The following is a 20,782-nucleotide window of genomic DNA, read 5'->3' on the forward strand; positions in this document are numbered from 1 at the left end:
TGAATTTTTTAAAATTTTTTTAAAAAATTAAAATTTTGCCACGTGTTAAACTGACATCGTGTCACGTGGCAGTGATAGTGCCACGTGTCACTATTATGCCATATGTCATTTCCTTATTCTTAATTTGATTTCTGTATTTTAAATTTTGTTTCAATTTAGTCCTAATTTTTGTAAAAATTGTGCAATTTTGTCCCTCTCCAAATTTAAACCAAATTTAATTTCTATATAAATGTGCACAAATATTTCTATTAAAATTGATATTTCAAGTAAATATTTTTAACAAGATTAAGTTTATTTTAATTTATATTTTACATTAAACTTTATTTAAAATTGTTTTAAAGTTGTTAACAGAAAATAATGCTAATAACAAAAAATAATCATAAATTATATTGATATTTTATTACATCATACTTTAATATTGTTTTTTATTTGAATTTATATTTTAAATAATTGCATAATTTTAAAATGTGTAAAATTCAATAATTTCTATACAAATGTTTTAGTTGGTGTAAAAAAAATAATTATATAAATTTAAGAAAAATTAACTAGTTTATGTAACAATAAAAAACAAATAAATTTAAAATTTGAAAACAATTTTAAGTAAAATTGAATGTGAAACAAATTTAAATAAACTTAGTTTTGTTGAAAATATAATAAAAATATCAATTTGAATAAAAAAAATCAAATTTAATAAAAATATTTATATTAAATTTATATAAAAGTTAATTTTTGTTTCAATTTGGAGGAGAACGAAATTGCACAATTTTTACAAAAATTGAGACTAAATTGAGATAAAAATTAAAATATAAGGACCAAATTGAGAATGAGAAAATGACACCTGACATAATTGTGACATGTGGCACTATCACGGCCACGTGGCACGATATCAGCTTGACATGTGGCAAATTTTTTAATTTTTTTAAAATATTTTAAAAAAATAAATAAATAATTCAAAAAAATAAAATAAAATAAATTCAAAAAATCCAGAAACTGACACGTGGCATCCTATTTAACACTGTTACTACACCACTAACGGAAAGGACTTGATTGCATCAAATCTCCCAAAATAGAGACCAAATTGAGATAAAAAAAATTGAGAGACCAAATTGATATTTTACTACGAAAATAGGGACCAAAGGAATAATTTAACCTAAATTTTAATACGGGTTAATTTTTTACCCAGTCCACCTAGAATCCGATTCATCCGGGTTGAACCCGTGGTGAGTCGGGTTGGTTCACCAACCTACAAATAAAGGATAACACAAGTTTTTTTTTTTGTTAAATTGGGCTTTGCATTTAGGTCAGGTTAGGTTGTTTATTTTAGTCAACACATAGATAATTTGTTTTTTTTTTTTGTGATTTTGGTTTGTATTTGGATTATATTAAAGTTTATTTAGATTTTAATTAGAATTAGAATTTAGTTTTGAATGAAAAAAATATAAAAAAATTGTTTTTTTTTTTAATAAAGTGAGTCCATGAGCCAACCTGTTTAATCCACTAACCTATGGTGGGCTTGGTCGGGTTCTGGCTTGTTAATAAGTGAGTCGGGTTGGGTTGGCTCACTAAGTGATCAACCTGTGGTAGGTCGAGCCGGGCCGGACCGAGCTACACGTTTTAATAGTTCTAAACAAAATTGAAGACAATTATTCAAAAAATTATAAACCCAAAATTGTTGCGAGAGAGGAACCTAGGAGTGGGAGCGAGAACAAGAGAGACCAAGAGCGAGAGTTTTATAGCCAAAATTGTCGCAAGAGAGAGAAACCTTGGAGTGAGAGTGAGAGTGAGACTGCAATAATGGGTCACCATGGTGACAATGGGAGCACCCTAATCATGTCACAATGATAATAGGAAACCTAGCATGCAACAACACCAAAATGAAGAAGAACATCATTAAAGTTTTACATCGATAAACAAACCTCAATGAAAGAGAACAAAAATAAGAAGGTTGAGATAAACAAACCTCAATGAAGGACCTTATTGAGGAAAAATGGAGGAAAGCGCAAGTTTTTCCAGAGCAAAGACTTTCTTCCTTTGCTTGACGATAATGACATCTCTTTCATCAACATCATCTTCATAACACCATTTGAAAAAATTACACCCCACACATCTTCACCTCTTTTATGTTATTGAACAAAACCACAACATAAATGATATTCAAATACCATGAATTGTTGAATTTGAACATGATATTTAAAGAGCATTACCCAAAAAATTGCAAAGACCGAAACAAACCTTGTAGTTCACACAACCCCAAAATTTTTTGCCCAAGTTCTTTGCAGTTCTTGTTGTTCACACAACTACAAGCTCTCCACAATCGTAAATGGGTGTTACACCTAAAATCCTAAAACCACCGCCATAGCATGAATCGCAACTTTGTTGTCCCCAACTATTACAAGAAGAAGACGATAGCCCATGAGATGATTCTTTTTAGGTGAAGGTGGTAAAACAAGCAGATTTTTGAAGTGGACAAAGCCCCTAATTGCTCTCTCGTATACATATGAAAATCCTAACCTATGCATTTCAACTATGTAAGTTTAATTCAAACTAAAACTACAAGTCATATACATCAAAATGGACACGTCATACTATAGTGCACCACGTCACAAGAACAATCTACCTTGTACACTCTTCTATTAGCAATTTAAATGACATTAGATAAAGTGGCTTAATTAAATGAAATTGACGAAATTTGAGACCAAATTGAATACAAATCCAAAACTATGACCAAATTGAAAAAATTGAACCAAAACTATGACCAAATTAAAAAAACTAAACCAAAATTATTACCAAATGAGTATTTAAGCTTAAAAAAAATTATCCATCGAAGGATAGATGGCCAAGAATTTATTTTTCAACAAAAAAGTTGTAGAAAAATGATTTATTGATGTTTAATTAAAAAGGAAGGAAGAAAATATAATCGTTGAAATTGGGATAAAAATTATCTTATAAATGATAATATATAAAATTATAAAATATCATACGAGAATTAAACAATTAAAAAAATTAAACAATAAAGACTCAATTAAAAAAATATAAAACTCTTTAGGTTGACAACTAAATTTTAATAAGAGAAGGTAATCAAATTTAGCATATACTTAAAACTTAATTAAATATTAATCATAATATAAACATATAAACATATGTTTATAATTTATGATAATAAAAAAATAATATAATTAAACTATTTTATATAATAATTATTGTAATGAAAAAAAATTATTAAAATATAAAAAAGTAAAATATATAAAAATAATTAATTATAATATTTTTATTTGTATAAATACAATAAAAACACTTTTAATCTTTTGTCATAATTATTTTATAAGTAATTTATCGTAAATAATAAAAAAAATTAACGCAAAAAGATAATATTCAGTGTTCATCATTAGATGTGGACAATGAACATGGCTAATGATGAAGCTTTACCAAAACAACAGCCAACTCTTGCATGCATTTGCATCAATAGGATGAAACCACCGAAACAAACCTCAATCACACTCCAATATTTTACTCTAAATTCCGCTTCAAGAATTCGGTAAACTGAAAATAGAAAAACTTTAGAAGACAACCAACTCCTACACTACACACAGTGCTTCACCAACCCCGCACCAACTTCGATGGCCATGTGTGTGGGACCCTCCACTCCAACACCACCCCACTCTTTCTCAATTCTGAATTATGACGTATTATCAAAGCAAAATAAATTCAATCCAAAAGCATAGTAACTGAAAAATACTTTTGCTAAAACCACACTTCGATGCCCAAACTATGAACATCATTAAAATATCCTAATTCATTAAAATGACGTTATAACCTATTTTTCATAAATGCAGAAAATCTCTCTACCAACAAAATAAGCAAGACCTTAACCATGCTTTTACTATTAGACAAACCTCACCTACCCTGGACCGGACTCCAAACGGTTCAACCAAACACCATCCTTTTTTCATTCATCCAACCGGTTCGAACCGGTCTTTTCATTCCTTATATTAACCACCCTTCAGCACCCACACACCTTCAAGCTCCGATAAACTCATCAAGCCACTCAAAAAGCAGGTAGAAAAGGAACCAAAAAATATTGCAATGGCAAACAACGGTGAACAAAATCAAACTGAAGCTGGAAGGCACCAAGAGGTTGGTCACAAGAGTCTTCTCCAGAGTGATGCTCTTTACCAGGTACACCCAATTGCATTCCTTTCTTTTATGTTTTTTTTTCTTTTTCTAATTTTGCCCCCCAAATGTTTGTAACATGTCAACTATGGGATCTTGACAAAATGGTTGTTTTGTTATGCTGTGTGCAGTATATTCTGGAGACCAGTGTCTACCCAAGAGAACCTGAATCCATGAAAGAATTGAGAGAGTTGACAGCGAAGCACCCTTGGTATGTATATAATTCTCTGTTCAATTGACACCTATTGCTTGGTTTCTCTGCACTGGGTTTCTGAGTTTTTGAAAACAACAGGAACATCATGACTACCTCTGCTGACGAAGGACAATTCTTGAACATGCTCCTTAAGCTTATCAATGCCAAGAATACCATGGAAATTGGTGTCTACACTGGGTATTCACTGCTTGCCACCGCCCTCGCTCTTCCTGATGATGGAAAGGTATAAAAACCAGAGTTTAGCACCACGAATAGTAAATCTATTTTTTCTCTATAAAAGCAAAATTTTCTGACAACCATTTTCTATGCATTTATAGCATAGTCAAGTGGGTACAATTTTGGGAAAGAGTAACTGAATATAGTAGTATAAGGTTCGGATATAAGTGACATGACATATAAGTTTTGTTTATCTTTTTCATAAGCTTCAAACTTCAAGCTAATCACACACTACTTATTCATCAAATGAGTCCAGTTTTGGCATCAGGTGATAAGAAAAAAATGTTTAAACCCTGGATTACTGCTTGTGTTTGGCGCAGATCTTGGCCATGGACATTAACAGGGAGAATTACGAGCTGGGTTTGCCTGTGATTAAAAAAGCTGGTGTTGACCACAAAATTGAATTCAGAGAAGGTCCTGCTCTTCCAGTTCTCGATGAGATGGTTAAGGATGTAAGCTTTTTAATTTCTTATCTTCCCTGTCCCAATTGCAAGATGAAAAAGAAACATCGGTTGGAGGAGTGAAAAGAGGGTAACTGAGTAGTAGTTATTGTGTGTTGTGAAATGCAGGAGAAGAACCATGGGAGCTATGATTTCATCTTTGTGGATGCAGACAAGGACAACTACATCAACTACCACAAAAGGTTGATTGAGCTTGTCAAAGTTGGAGGCTTGATCGGGTACGACAACACCCTATGGAACGGTTCTGTGGTGGCACCCCCTGATGCTCCTCTCAGAAAGTATGTTAGGTACTACAGGGACTTCGTGTTGGAGCTCAACAAGGCTTTGGCTGCGGACCCCAGAATCGAAATTTGCATGCTTCCGGTTGGTGATGGAATCACTCTCTGCCGCCGGATCAAGTGATTGCTTCTGATGTTGCTTTGCTTCTTCTTCACAACTGATGATGATGATTGCTTGGTGATCATTGAGTTGGAGCTAATGGATTTGAAAGAAATCTATACTTTTCTTTTACTTTCTGCAAAATATTTGTGTCTGTATTTGTCTCTATTATTCATATGCAATTGCCAAGTGACTTTTCTCTTATTTGATGTATTTCCACCAATTTGGTTTATTGTGAACCCAATTATCAGGAAATGATGCATATGTTGAGGGGAGGGGGATCAAGAACTTCTGTTTCAAATAAAAAACTGTCAAAAGATTCATTTTCTCTAATTTTGGAATCCATTAATATGGTACTGTGTATCTTGAGTTCAAGTTTTTCATAAGAACTTTGAGGGAAAAAATAAATTAAAAAGGATTACTAGTTAATTTCATTTTTTTAAAGACTTTATGAAAAAATTGGTTGAAAGATCATATACATGATATTTTAAGTAATGATGACTGTAGTTATTGTGATGAAGGTTGATCACCAAATTATAACTCAAGACTTGAATAAATCTGGAATGAGAATTTTAAGGACTGAAAGTCTTGCAAAATCAGTTCTACCAACTCAGCTGATAGAGATGAAATTGCTGATGTATTAGCAGATTTAGCTTTTGTGAAGCAAGAAAAATGTTACATAAATAGAAGAATGACTTTTCCAAGTGGACTCTTGTGGCAGAATAGAGCCTCTTTATTGCATTCTCTAATATTATAGAATAAAATTGTCCACAATTGCGGTTAACAAAAGAAAAGGAAATAAACGAGTATTGAATGAATTTAATTGTTCAATCATTTACCGTTTGGGTTTCTAGAAGAGTTTTAACAAATGCTTAATTAACAAATGCAAGAGAGAAAAAAAAAATGCTTCAATGTTAGAAATTATTTCCGGAATTTTTATTTTTTGTTCACCTTTTGATTTCGCATTCTATATCTCTCCTACTTTCTATCAAATATATTCCTACTACCTGTTGGCCTCTTAGTTTTCAGTTTCTTGTATTTCACTTAATTTTCTTTTCTTTTTCACAACTTCAGTTCCACCAAATACCACCCACTGCACACCTATATTAATTTATTTTGGTTAACTACCATAATCACAAAGACAAATCAGAAAGACTTCACAAAATTACTATCTGATACCTTTCTCCCAAGGTAAACATTCAATATGCATTTATATTTCATATACCACGTGTCAATTGGAAAAATCCCTTGGGCGTGTCTATGTATACAGAGCTTAAAATTGTGTTAAGGTTGTTTAATTTAAGAGTTTTGATAACATGTGAGTTGTTATGATATAGACATACATACATATATATATATATATATATATATATATATATATATATATATATATATATATATATATATATATATATATATATATATATATTATGAATAAAAAATTAAATATACAATAAAAACATGTTTTCAACGTGTATTTTAACTTAATACTCAATAAACTCTATATAATTCAACTTTTATTCTTAATCTTTAAACTTTAAAGTACAAAACAATTTCAGGGAAAACCCAATTTTATCTTGTATCTGAACAAATATTTCATTATTTAATATATTGGATTCTTTCATGTTATACTGAACTTATTTTCAAGTTATTTAAAACAATTATATTATTCACTTATTCAAAACAATTATTCAATCATGTTCTCTGGTCTCCATTTATTCTGACTTATTTTAAACAAATAAAATTTAAATATAAAATTTAAATAATTTAATCAAAGAGATATTGATACATTGGACACATTAATAAAATATCTCTGATTTTGAAATGGAATTCGGTTGATTGGTCAAATAATTAATTTAAATAAATTTAATTAAGTTTTAAGTTTCTTTTGATATTTTTTAACTGAGTCTCTATTCCATCTTTTATTGAGTACTACAAATATTATATTTTTTAATTAAGTCTTTATTTAATAAATCAGTTGTTAATTGAATAAAGCGATCTTTGTCTTATTTTTTCATCTTTCTTATTTTGTTTATATTTAATTTAATGTAAAACGATAAAAATGATTTTAAAAACAATAAAAAATGTTTATTGTTTTATATTAATTATAATGTTTTATATTAAACAAAATTTAACATTTCTTAACATTAAAAAAAATAAAGAATATAACGAAGTTGTAACACCCCATTTAATTTAATATACGAAATTAAAGGAAGCGTCACACTAAGATAACATAATAGTGTAGTCCTAGAGTTTAAAACTCAACTCCTTACAATCCAAGGCACACCACGATGCCCAAAAGAAAACTGGATAAAAAGTTTACAAAAAGTATATAGATCCAAGGACAAACAAGTACATGGGCCATAGCCCTAAAGAAAAGCCCATAAAGAAACTAAAGTCCAGTCCACATGGATTATGCGGCGGAACCATCACCTCCCTGTTGTCCATGGGTGTTCCTCGCATCTGCTCACACCAACAAGTTGATGATCATCGCAAAAGAGAGTACCACACAGTAGAACACACAACAATAAAAGTAGGGTAAGCTAGAGCACAAAAGATTTCATCCATACAATCAAATATATATTCACCATCCCACATACACGAATCAACCAAGCATGTTATGACTTCGCAGACAATACACTAAGACACGACTCGACTCATCCGGATACATATAACCCGGTCGGATTCAGCAAATGCTTGCACTTGTGGTGGATACCTCTGCTCACCCCCGAGCTATGTGTTACAAGTGTTACAATGAATCAATTTCCCTCACCACAAGGTTAGCCCTAAATGAATTTCAGGCCTCCTGTTACTCTCACCACAAGAGTCAGTCCGCTCTAAGTGAGACTAACTGACTCCTTAGAGCGTCAGGATACAATCCTTACCTTGAATCCTTACCAAGTTATACAGATGGGGCACCACCATGGACACCCACTATCAGGGGCCATGAAATTACGTCCCGACCACTGAAGCACGACCCCGAAATCTCACCTAGAGATTTCAAGGAATTAGGCACTGACTACAACTAAACATAATCAAATAACCAATTAATAATTATCACACATACATACATACATATATGTCAACTCTCGCATCCAACCTCTTTCATATTCCAGATCAAACCAATACCAGCACATCATGCTCCATCCATGAATTAGAATCTAAATCCATCTCATAACCATGTCAGTTTCGCAACCAACCACTTCATGCTCATTTCATGCCAAGGATTTATTCAAGTTTGTCATTCATAATTCATACATCCTCTCACACATGCATATTATACCCTTCATGCCATTATACAATAACCTCATCAATTACATGCCAAACATAAAAGAGCAGGGAAGGAAACACCAAACCAGCGTGTACCCTCGCCCAGCTCGTCGCTCAGGTCGAAGGGGTCTTGCTCAAGCGAGAAGGACTCTCGCTCAAGCGAGCTCCCCTTCGCCTAGGTGAGAGCTCGATAAAACTGGGTAGAAACAAACGTGCCAGCTCGCTTAGGCGAGCTCACCTCGCCTGAGCGAGGCAGTCTCTCGCTCAAAATCAGGACCACTCGCCTGGACGACAACTCGCCTGGGCGACAACTCGCGCAGAAGGTCTGGGCGAGCCTCCGCCAGACTCGCATAGGCGAGTCTGACTCGCCTGAGCGAGATTACCAGTTCTCGCCCTGGTCTCACCTACAGCTGATGTTTTTTCAAATCCAAGCAATCAAACAAAGTATTCCACGCATCAAAAATAACGATTAACCCATACAAACATCAAGCAAGCTCAAGAACAGGCCAAGAACAACTGAAACTCGAAACCCTAGCTTCCCGTACCTGGAAAAGGGTTAACAGAGGCCTTGACGGCACGACAGCGAGCACCGCAACTCTAGGAATGAACTAACGAGTTGAAAACAGAAGGTAAACGAAACCAAGGGGCGGATTATTACGAAACCCTAACTGGGAAATATGAAGAAAGATCAATGGAAAACCATACAAGCTAGAAAGAGGCACTTACGTGGAATGGGAGCTGGTTTCAAGTTAGCTCGAAGAAGGCTTAGGGCAAACCCTAGCAAAGCGTCCTGTGAGAGTAAAGGAGAAGGTGACGGCGAATTCTGTGAAAAAGTGAGAGTGAAAACGTTAGGACAACTTGGGGTCAGCTTTATCCTCTGGGCCAAGAGGGCCAGCTCCTTGGCCCATCAGATTTGGGGCTGCCCTTTTTTGTTAAAGGTTACAAAAAGAATAGGACCTTACATAAAATGAGAATATCATTTAATCAACGTAAAAATTAAACTACAAAAAATTTAATTAAAAAAAAATAAATTTTGAATACTCAATATACTAAAAATATGTAAAAAAATATACGAAGGACTTAATTTATTTTAAATATATCTTAAAACTGATTTCAGAAAAATAAAATATTCCATTTTAGTATTTAAATAAGATAAAAAAGATAACCTAAAACCAATTTATATCGAACCAAAAGCTTTTGTTATAATATTCAAAAAAAATTTAAATAAACCTAAAGCTTTTGTTATTTTATTCTCAATAAATAATTTTGTAAATATTAAAATTTTAATTTAGATAAGATAACATTCAATGCTGAAAAGGGGAGTGTAAGTGACAAAGTTAAGCCCAAAACTTTCTAGGTTTTGGGCTTTCTCAAGTTTTGGGCTAGTCCAAGTGTGACTACAGAAGGCCATTTTAGCTGATCCAGAAACCCTGATACCATAACGGTATATAATCTCCCTCTAGCCTTTTACCTGTTCCCATTTCACTCACTGTGCGAAGTTAGGGTTTTTGGGAGACTGAAACAAGAACAATGTCACAGGGACAAGAGCTGGAGCAGGTGCAATGCTTCGGCCGCAAGAAGACGGCGGTGGCGGTTACCTACTGCAAACGAGGTCGCGGCCTTATCAAGATCAATGGTTGCCCCATCGAGCTCGTCGAACCGGAAATCCTCCGGTTCAAGGCTTTTGAGCCGATCCTCCTTCTCGGGAAGAGCCGGTTCGCGGGAGTGGATATGCGAATCCGCGTCAACGGTGGTGGTCACACCTCCCAGATTTACGCCATTCGTCAGAGCATTGCCAAAGCCCTGGTCGCCTTCTACCAGAAGTACGTGGACGAACAGAGCAAGAAGGAGATCAAGGACATCCTCGTTCGCTATGACCGCACGTTGCTCGTTGCGGACCCCAGGCGCTGCGAGCCTAAGAAGTTCGGTGGTCGCGGTGCTCGAGCCAGGTTCCAGAAGTCTTACCGTTGAGAGAGGAGGAAGGTGTTTTCGTGTTTTGTTTCGGTTCATGTTTTATGCTGTGGAAAACAATTTTTGTTGGTGAATTTTGTACGTCTATAATTTTGATGGCTTTTGATGGCTTTTTCTTATTGGTTGGATGCTCTGCTATTTTTATTCAATAGGGACGAATTGAATTATGGAATATATTAAGATGAAATCTTTTGCCTTATTGGATTTTGGAATTAAATGCCATTTTAATTAATAAACTCTTGAATTGTGATACGAAGTGGTAAATTGAAAGGCCTTTGTATTGATTTGCTAATCAAAAGAATTGGGATCGAATCCCTAATTGGAACGTGTACATGTGAAATTGAATTTGGATTTTTTTGTCTCAAGTTTTGATTGAGACATATAATAAAGGTCCAATTTGATGAAACTAACTGTCCAAAACGTCAATAAGTAGTTTTTGAACCGGAATTGGGCACGTGAAGGAGACCTGCATTGCATTACGTTCGTTATTCAACAATAAATTATGCGATTCTTACAATTTTGTGCTGATTTATGTGGTTCATTATGCAATAGAGAGACATGAACAACTTAATCAACGTAAGTCATTGTACTAATGGTTTCTTGAATCGTATAATACTGACCTGACTACAATGAACGTAAAAAGGATTCAAAGGTATCTAGACGTATGAAATTTGTTAGAAATGGTGATTTTTTATCACCAACAAATCTCAGGTATCTAGACGTATGAGTTAACAGTGATGCAATTTTGCAATTGTTTAAATCTCCTAATTTAGATTTATAATATGGTTTAGAAGTTAAAAATATCGAGAGCCACTCATGACTGAGAATGTAAAATAGTCAATTTTGTACAGAGTTCCTGGTTGCTACAACTATTTCGAGAAAATCAAAGCATTTCAATGCGAAGCGTGGGTTTGAGATATATTTTAGGGATAAGAATCAATATGCAACTTTTATCTCTTGAAAATCATATAATTGATTTAAATAAATAGTATAAATCAAGGTAGTAGTTATACCAATTTCTCAAGGGTATTAAATTGTAGTCACATCATAATCCCATTTAAGTATTAGTATCTAGGAATGTTCCAAGGAAACAAAGGAACGCGGGAACCAAAGGAAACAAAAAGAGGTGGTTGTCTATAAGTTGATTTTTCAAAATAAGTAATATTTATCCGTTTTACAGTAGAAATGATTTTGAATTATACTGAAATTGGATTTTAGAAATTTAGTTCAATGCGAACAAGTCTGTCGGCTATGAGCTATGCAGTCTTGTATTGCTACAAAAAAGTATGTGTAAAATCATCACAAAATTACAAAGAAACTTTTCTTTTAGAAATGGGATATGAAGAAAGAAAAATAGAAAGAAAAATAGCTTTGATCAAATGTAAAATTTTGTGCAAACCAAGGAGGAAAAGGGACTAAAAATTAAAGATATTGAAAAGCTTAACATAGTTTTATTAGAAAAATGGAAATGAAGTCTAGGTGTGAAAAATAACGATTAAATAAAAATATGGAAATAGAATAATAATACGGATCTTGGTGGAACTTAAACGGGGAAATAGATTCAATGATGAATCGTGGTGGTGAATATACAAAAAAAAAAAAATTGCGGAGAAAAAACAAGATACTTGGTTTGATAATAATATAATATGAAAAAGTAGGCCTAAAAAATATAATAAAATTTTGGGAGAAAAATGGGTTGGTGAAATCAATTTCTTTTTTCTTTGTTTTCGTGCATTAAGAAGATGTTTATTCCTGTAAACATCAAAAGCAAACCTCAAGCTCTTTTGATCAGAACCCAAACAATTTGTTTACAATAAAAAATAGAAAAAGAAAAAGATGATGTTTATTCTTGTAAACATCAAAAGCAAACCTCAAACTCTTCTAATCACAACCTAAACAATTTGTTTATCATAACCAAGTGTAAGTTGTTATTAAAAAATACTCATGTAAACTAAGAATGGTTTGTTGTTAAACAAGACTCGTACAGTAGCAAATATATAGTATGCTTTGTTTGATAGACAATATATGTGAAGCACTTCATGATACACGTCAAATATTTAGAAATACTGGTTATGTGTAGAGAATGTTCAACTCTTTATTTATTCTGAGATCTCTCGCATTGAAATTGAAGTTTTTAAATTTCTTGAAATACATACTAAATGTTTTTAGGAGACCAAGTTGTACTTCATAAGTCTGCTAAATTGCTCTAGTACTCAGTTGATGACGGAATGTCTTCTTACTCCGATGAGACTCTGATGACGGCCCAGGAATGCCTACAAAAGACACTTTGATGCTTAAGTTAGTACGAGTGATGTCAGGGATTCAGGAAATTTTTTAATGCATAATCAATGCATAGAACAGTGTGCTATTTATACCTTTTTTACCTGTGGATCCTACCTGGAATGGACTTTTGGGCCCAAATACCTCCTTTAACTATGCCTGGATCCACTGACAAAAGGGTGAAATTACCAAAAGAATCATCGACAGTTGTTGGTAAGCGGTTATGAGACAATAGGGACGGACACCACATGCTTTGTGAGGGTCCTAGGTATGCGGTGTCCGGTATACGGGTATGCGGATATGAAGGGCTGGACAATTCTTGGGCCGCCAAGTTGTTTGAGTCGTCAGTAGAGATGTCAATGTAAGCCGGAACCCGTGAGCCAACCCGACTCACCACGGGTTCGAGCCGGGTTGGATTGGGAATTTTTTTTTTTATGATAATGGGTCAAAACGGGTTGAGCTCACTTAACTCACGGGCTATGCGGGTTCGAGCCGGGTTATGGTGAGCTGACCCACCAACCCACCTATATTTAAAAAAACCTAATTTAATAAAATTAATTATTTAAAATTGATATTTCAGAATCTGAAAAAAAGTTAGACAATCCCTAACTTCTCATTTTTCACTCAACGTAGCGCAGTTCCCTTTCCCTTTCCCCTTCCCTCTCCCTGTCGCGATGGTGCCATAGGTGGTGGTCGTCGGTGGTTCTTTGGCGGTGGTGGTCGACGTTGGGTCGGCCGTTCGGTGGTGGTCGACGTTGGGTCGGCCGTTCGGTGGTGGTCGAGCTGAGGAAAAACACAATCCCCAACCAACCTAGTCCTCTTCTCATTTTCAATTTCGACCCACGCAGCGCAGTTCCATTCCCTCTCAATCGTGTCCGTCGCGGTGGTGCCCACAGGTGGTGGTCGTTGGTCGTTCTTTGGCGGCGGTGGTCGACGTTGGTGGCGGCCGTTCGGTGGTGGTCGAGTCAAGAGAAAACGCAATCCCTAACCTAATTCTCTTCTCATTTTCATTTTCGACCCACTCGCACTTCCCTTCCCTCTCACTCGTGTTGGTTGCGGTGGTGCCCAGAGGTGGTGGTCGTCGGTCGTTCTTTGGCAACGGTGGTCGTCGTTGGTACCGGCCGTTCGGTGGTGGTCGAGCCGACGCTTCTTTTGCTCGTGCTGCTCCTGTGCCTAGCCACTCTCACTCGGTATTGCGTCGTCTGCGGTGGACGTTCGGTGGTGCGTTCAATAATCTGCGGTGGACGTTGGTGCCCACTCCATGGTGGTCGTTCAGTAATCTCGACAATGATGGTGGTTCAGTGGCAACGGTGGTGGACATTGGTGCCCATTCCGTGGTGTTTGATGTTGGTCTGAGGCGTGCGTGCTCTCCTTGGTTAATTGCAACAATAGCTTTTCTCCTGGATTACAAGTGGGTTTCTAATGTTTTCTTCCTCCATTATTTTTTCATAAATTGCATTATGGTCTTCATTACTGCGCGTCCTGGTTTGAATTCGATGCCTTTGGCCATGACATTGTACTATATTTTTTTTACTAGTCTATACTATATTTTTTTGACTAATAATGTAGTCAATCTTGCAGGACAAAGGTGGAGAGGATCCTAACTTGACATAGAGAAAGGCACTGTTAATACCCGGCGAGGCTATAATACTGAGAGAAACCTCTTTCAATTGGTAGAGAAGATAGGCATGTCTCACTTTTTCTATTTCTTTTTTCAAGTTTTGGTGGTTGTGAACTTTTTATGTAGTTTTTTTATTGATGAGAATGTTTAATTTAAGCTTGAATTACTGGTAAGTTTGAGATTTTCTTACTGTAGAATCATTCGTGATTGGCTATACACATGAAATTGTTAGGTTTTGCCATTCAGACATCGTAAGTGGGAACTATATACTGACAGTTTTATGTAAGTTCCACCAAATTATTGGGTTATTTGGATGAAGCTATAATAGTTTAAGACAATGTATGATGAAGATAGATTCATAAAGTGTTATTTGATTGCAGCGATAAAGTAAGGATGTGAACTTTAGGGATGTGAACTTTGAGTGCAGTAAATCTTGAGTGTAGTAAATCACATTATATTTTTCAGATTTTTTGTTTTTATTATCATCATTATGCATGTGTTTTTTATTACTTGGGCCAAAATCTCTATTATTTGGTTTCTTTTATAAGCAGGGGCATAATCATTTTGGAAAGCTTCATGTTATGGAATATGGAACTTGAAGAAATAGAGTGAAGGAGTTAGTTTTTTTGTAACAGGATGATCATGGCTTCTCCAATCAGATTGTATAAGATTGTAGATGATTAGGTCCACATGAAGCACATAAAATTTCAAACATTGTGTTTGTTATTAACTCATTTTGCCATGGGACTTACTATTTTGTATATTTTTGTTTGTTTGTGGTGCATAACATCCATCTCATAAATCACCAATTTTTTTATAGGCAGTATTCAACAATAGATAAAAAAAGAGAAGAAAAAAAATTACAAATATGATTTTTTTTTTAAAAAAATATTTTTTTTAAAATTTTTATACGGGTTAGTGAGTCAACCCACTTAACCCACCAAGCCGTGGTGGGTTGAGCCGGGTTGGAAAATTTCTGGCTTACCAGAAAGTGAGCCGGGTTAAGCTCAGCAATTTCCAACCCGACCCGTGGTGAGCCAACCCGTGTGAGCCGGGTTGGCTCACTTTGACATGTCTAGTCGTTAGGGTAGGGTGCTTGGGGCTTCTTATTGTGCATTAAGGGGTAAGCGACTTTAGAGGTTGTTGGTGTCCGCTTACTATGTACTGAGGGGTCTCTCAGCACCTATGATGCCCAGACACGGATACAGATACAGACACAACACAGACATGGATACGGAGATACGGCAAAATTGAAAAAGTATAAGACGCATACACGATAATATACATATTAAAATCTAATAATTATATTTCATAATAAAAAAAAGGCTTAAATAGCAGTTTGGTCCTAGTTTTCGTTCGGTTTTTTCAATGTGGTCCTACTTTTGATTTTTTTTTCAATTTGGTCCTAGTATTGGTAAATTTTTTTCAACTTGGTCCTTTTCGCTAAAACTGTTAAAATAGTTAACGGATGTGAACAATAACCACCACATGTCATTTTGTGATTTTTTTTAATTTTTTTGTAATTTTTGTAATTTTTGTAACTTTTTTTTTTAATTTTGATAATGGTTGAAGCATATCTTGTTGAAGCAACAAAAAGCAACTTGAATGAGTTTAAGGTATTGAACATTGATAATCTCATAGAGTGCCCCACAATAAAGTTTTATAAATGTAGCATCATCAGCAATTTATGTGATCCAAAAACATTCTTTATAAGTATCATTATTTCTTTCACAATTTTTTGCTGCACAAATATTTTTTAATGCAAGATTCAATGTATGCACTACACAAGGAGTCCAGTAGATTGAAGGAAATTCTGCTTCTATAAGCATACATGTTGCCTTAGATACAGATGCATTATCAGTTATAATTTGTACCACATTTTTTGGTCCAACCTCCATAATTACATCTCTCATGTGTTTAGCAATAAAATCTTTGTCCTTTATCTCACTAGATCCATCTATTGACCTAAAAAACAATGGACCACTCTTATTGACAACCATAAAATTTATAAGTGGTCTTCTTTGAGGATCAGTCCACCCATCACTAACAATTGTCACACCTTTATCATTCCATGAATCTCTTATAGGTTGCAGAAGATTTTCTACGTGACTTCTTTCTTTTGCAAGTAAAGGACCTCTCCATTTATTATATGTTGGTCGTACATATCCACTAAGATTAGAAGTATTGGCAGCATAAGAAAATGCACTCCTGTAGTGAGAATTTTTTGTTAGATGAAATGGTAGTCCTGAAGAATAAAACATCCTTACAATTTCATAATCAAGAGTATCTCTAGCTTGGATATTGAAAGAAGCTTCTAAAGGACCTTTGTGTTTTGGATTAACACCGCTATCTCTAGCTTTGGATTTTCTATTTTCAATGCTGCTTCATTGTCCAATCTTCTAAAGTCCACAAGGTTTGATGTAGTCACATTTGGAAAAATTCTAACTCTTGCTCCCGTAATTTTTAGCAAATGAGATCTTACTCGAGTGTAAATCACACAAACTGCATTTAATCATATTATTTCCATCACCAAGAGCTTTTCTTAACTTTGTAACATATCTCCATAAAGGGTTTGTTTCATCTTCTTTCTTGATGGCATGACTAGGTATTGTGAGGACCCACTATCTCTCCCCTCTCTATACACTCTCTTCTTCCCCAACAAATATCACAGAACCACACTCCACTCTTCACTGTCTTCCTTCCCTCTGAACCAACTGCACAACTTTCTCTCTAAAACAGAGCTCAATTTTCCCCCTTTTTCTAATCACTCCTCCCCTCTGTTACAGCTGCTGAACCCGGAACCAGGAGAAGAACTCCTCCTCTAGCTGAGTCATCTTCCCATTCCGGTAAGTCAAATTCGATTTTCCTCAATTCTCTCCAATTTTGGAATTTCTGGAGTTCAATGCTTACCAAAACCAAATTAGGGTCTTGTACTCACTCTGAGTTTATGATTTTGAGCCCCTTATGTTGAGGAATTGAGGTGCCCTTGTGATAGAGTCTTGCTTGTGGTGATTTTAAAAAGGGAAGGGAAGCTAACCGAAATTATTTTCATTTAAGCCGTGAATTATGTTTTGTATGATGTTGGTGTCCTGAATTGATTGCTAAAAATGCATGTGTGATTGTATGATCATTGTTGTCCTGAAATAAGTGTTCTTGCATGTGAAAACAGTGGGATGATCTGGTATTTTTGCCTAGGCGGGTGGTTCTCGCCTAAGCGAGACTATCAAAAAGACTCACCCCTGATACTGAGCGAAGTCTCGCCTAGGCGAGTTGGAGTCGCTTAAGCGAGAGACACTCTCGTCTAAGCAAGCAAGTTTAGCTTGAGCGAGAGTTCGCCCAGTTTTTAATCTTTGCCACTGTTCGAGCCTCGCCTAGGCGAGATAGACTCGCCTAAGCGAGATTGGCTTCTCGCCTGGGCTAGATTGTCTAGCTTAAGTGAGAGTCACTACAGTGAAGCACCTCAGCTTCTGTTTTAGAGCAAAAAATGATATGTTTTAATGTGATTCTGTGCAAGGAAGTTCTTACTTGATAGATCATTATTAATGTATCGTGTGATGAAACTAGAAGAGTATGAGTATATAGAGTGGTGGTTGGAATGGAATTTCAAGGGAAATTCATGTGAATTGTTAGTGTGTAAGGACGTGTGGAATCCATATTGGTTGGTATCCTGAAACTCCAATAATCATTCACGCTCAGATAGAGTAGAATGGATTATGTCATGAGGAGTAGCAGGAGGTCCTAGTCTTTTGACTTGATCCAGTCCTAGACGCGAAGGGGACTTACCCTGGGAACGGTCGGGTGATAACTCCTTGTGTCCAGACTCTGCAGAGTCTGGGAACCGTTACAGGTGCAAGCCACCAAGAGCTCCAATGTCGCTTACACAATCCGGATATCGAGTCTAGAATTTTAATTATTGAATTGTGTGTTATGAATGATGTATGTTATGTTTTGCATTATTTTTTTCCTTTTCAGTTAGCTTACCTTTTTTGTTTATGTTGTTTGTCCTTGTGTGCTCTCCTTTGCTATGATCGCCTATTGTTGGTGTGACCAGAGCCTAATCCAGATGATGATGCCCCCCTTCAGAGCAGGAATTGACCCTTACTCACTATTGTAGTAGTTTTGGGCCAGATTTTGTGGAGTCCTAACTTGATGAGTAGTTTAGGCCTTTTATGCATCTACTCTTGCCTTCCAGGATTTTCTTATGGCAAAATTTTGGATGACTGTACCAGATTTATATACTATGTATATATAACTGTTATCCCTACTATCTATTGTGTTTGATCATGTTATAATGTTCTGTTTGATAGTGTGAAAAACTATTAAATGGGATGTTACAGGTATACCCATCTTAATTTTCTATAATAAAATAAATTTTCTATTAAATTAATTTATTTGGGTATAAAAAAAATAATATCACAAATTAAAAAGAAATTATATAATTCAAATGGGACAAATATTAATTATAAAAATAAAAAACTAATATTTTTATTTTAAATGGGACAAATATTAAAAAAATAAAAAGATATAATTCAAATAAAAAATAAAAATTTAAATATAAAATAAATTATTCACTCTATGTAGATTTGTTTCGGTTTTACTTTAAACTTGTTTTTTTCATTTGAATTTATATCTTAACATTATATAAAGGTGTTTTAAATAATAAAAATATAGCAATAAAAAACTTGAAAACATAAAAAATGTTATTTTTCTCTAGTTAATTTGATCTAATAAAATTTCAACAATAGATATATTGTTCCATTTAAAGTGAAATTATACAATTAAATTACATAATTTTAAATTTAATATAATAAATAAATTATAAAATACAATAAAACATTATTTAATAAATACTAACAACATTAACAAAAAAAATTGTTCACATATACAAATATACACTGTATAAAAAAACTATGATAAATTATTTTTACATATAAAAAAAACTATGAAGGATATTTATTTAAATTATAAAAAGAAAGTTTATAAAGTTACCTTTTCAGAATCTTTTCTAGACTTTCTTTCTCCTTCCCTTGGTTCTACAACTGCAAAGTAACAACTTCTCTTTGTTTTGCAATTGCTAACAAGTTTCTCAATTGTATTTCCTCTTAACCCAAGAGCTCCCAATCTCGATTCTTTCTTCTATTTTTGTTACTTGTGATTATAGCATCTCATATTACTCTAATTTATAGAATAATTTTGTTCTTATTGATTTTATTTTTCTTGTCGTGCCTCCAAACAAATGGAGGTGTCCTCTCGCACATGTCGCAGAGCTGGTCGTGTCTGATCCATGGAGAAGCTCCCGACACAGCGTCGTGCAAGTGTCCATCGCGCCTCCGCCTCCATGTCCGCTTCAGGAGCGAGAAGCGTCATCCAAGCACCGTGTTGGAGCATCACAGTTCAGCACAAGATAAGCGACCTTGGTGACATTCCACTTAATGTGTACTGAATGGTGTCTCAACACAAAGTAAGCAGCTTTGTGACGTTGGTGTCGCTTACTGTGTACTGAATGGTGTCTCAACACAAAGTAAGCAGCTTTGTGACGTTGGTGTCGCTTACTGTGTACTGAGTAGTGTCTCAGTACAGAGTAAGCGATTTTGTGACGTTGGTGCCACTTACTGTGTACTGAGTAGTGTCTCAGCACAGAATAAGCGACTTTGTGACATTGGTGCCGCTTATTATGTACTGAGTAGTGTCTCAGCACAAGATAAGCGACCTTGCTACGTGTATACATACTAGTTTCGTGGTATGGTTGGGACACTAAAAACCACTCCATCAAAACAACATTTTTTTAAACATGGAATGTCAATTTTGTAAAGACAAATAATTGTGATAGATCTTTTACTTTACTCAAATTTTAAAAAAGCCAGATGACGTAAGTTTGATAAGCAATGCCTGTATAAGAAAATTGCATAAACAAGTTGTACTTGACATGTTCAACTTTTTTCATTTTTTTAGGTTTTTTTAAAATTTTATATAAATATCCTCCTTTTTTTATTTTGAATGCTTTTAAATTTTTATATAAACAATTTTTTTATTTCTTTGAGATTTTTGAAATAATTTTGTAATGAATTAAAATTGAAATTATAATTTTTAATTATTTCTTTTTTAATTTTTTTTTTGCATTTTTATTTTATTTTTGCATAAGTAATATTTTTTTCTTAATTTGAGTTTGTTTTTCTCGGATAATTTGATTATTAAATTATA

At 34.5% G+C, this 20,782-nt stretch overlaps 2 protein-coding genes and 1 long non-coding RNA gene across 3 annotated transcripts; all 3 read left to right on the top strand.

Annotated features, from left to right (window-relative positions):
• Window positions 1–3,974: 3,974 nt before the first annotated feature.
• LOC114179722 (caffeoyl-CoA O-methyltransferase) lies at window positions 3,975–5,772 on the top strand. Its single transcript, XM_028066146.1, has 5 exons — window positions 3,975–4,176; window positions 4,302–4,381; window positions 4,463–4,607; window positions 4,921–5,052; window positions 5,170–5,772. Exons 1-5 carry the CDS (start codon window positions 4,084–4,086, stop codon window positions 5,461–5,463), a joined length of 744 nt encoding a protein of 247 aa, XP_027921947.1. The 5' UTR covers window positions 3,975–4,083; the 3' UTR covers window positions 5,464–5,772.
• Window positions 5,773–10,171: 4,399 nt separating this feature from the next.
• LOC114176783 (40S ribosomal protein S16-like) lies at window positions 10,172–10,879 on the top strand. The gene has a single exon (XM_028061944.1). The coding sequence runs from the start codon at window positions 10,240–10,242 to the stop codon at window positions 10,678–10,680; it is 441 nt and encodes a 146-aa protein (XP_027917745.1). The 5' UTR covers window positions 10,172–10,239; the 3' UTR covers window positions 10,681–10,879.
• Window positions 10,880–13,543: 2,664 nt separating this feature from the next.
• LOC114175840 lies at window positions 13,544–14,754 on the top strand. The gene is made up of 2 exons (XR_003602928.1): window positions 13,544–14,371; window positions 14,542–14,754. It is a non-coding gene; the product is annotated as an uncharacterized LOC114175840 (long non-coding RNA).
• The last annotated feature ends 6,028 nt before the right edge of the window (window positions 14,755–20,782 follow it).

This window comes from Vigna unguiculata, chromosome 3 (genome assembly GCF_004118075.2).
Source record: "Vigna unguiculata cultivar IT97K-499-35 chromosome 3, ASM411807v1, whole genome shotgun sequence".
NCBI lineage: Eukaryota > Viridiplantae > Streptophyta > Magnoliopsida > Fabales > Fabaceae > Vigna > Vigna unguiculata.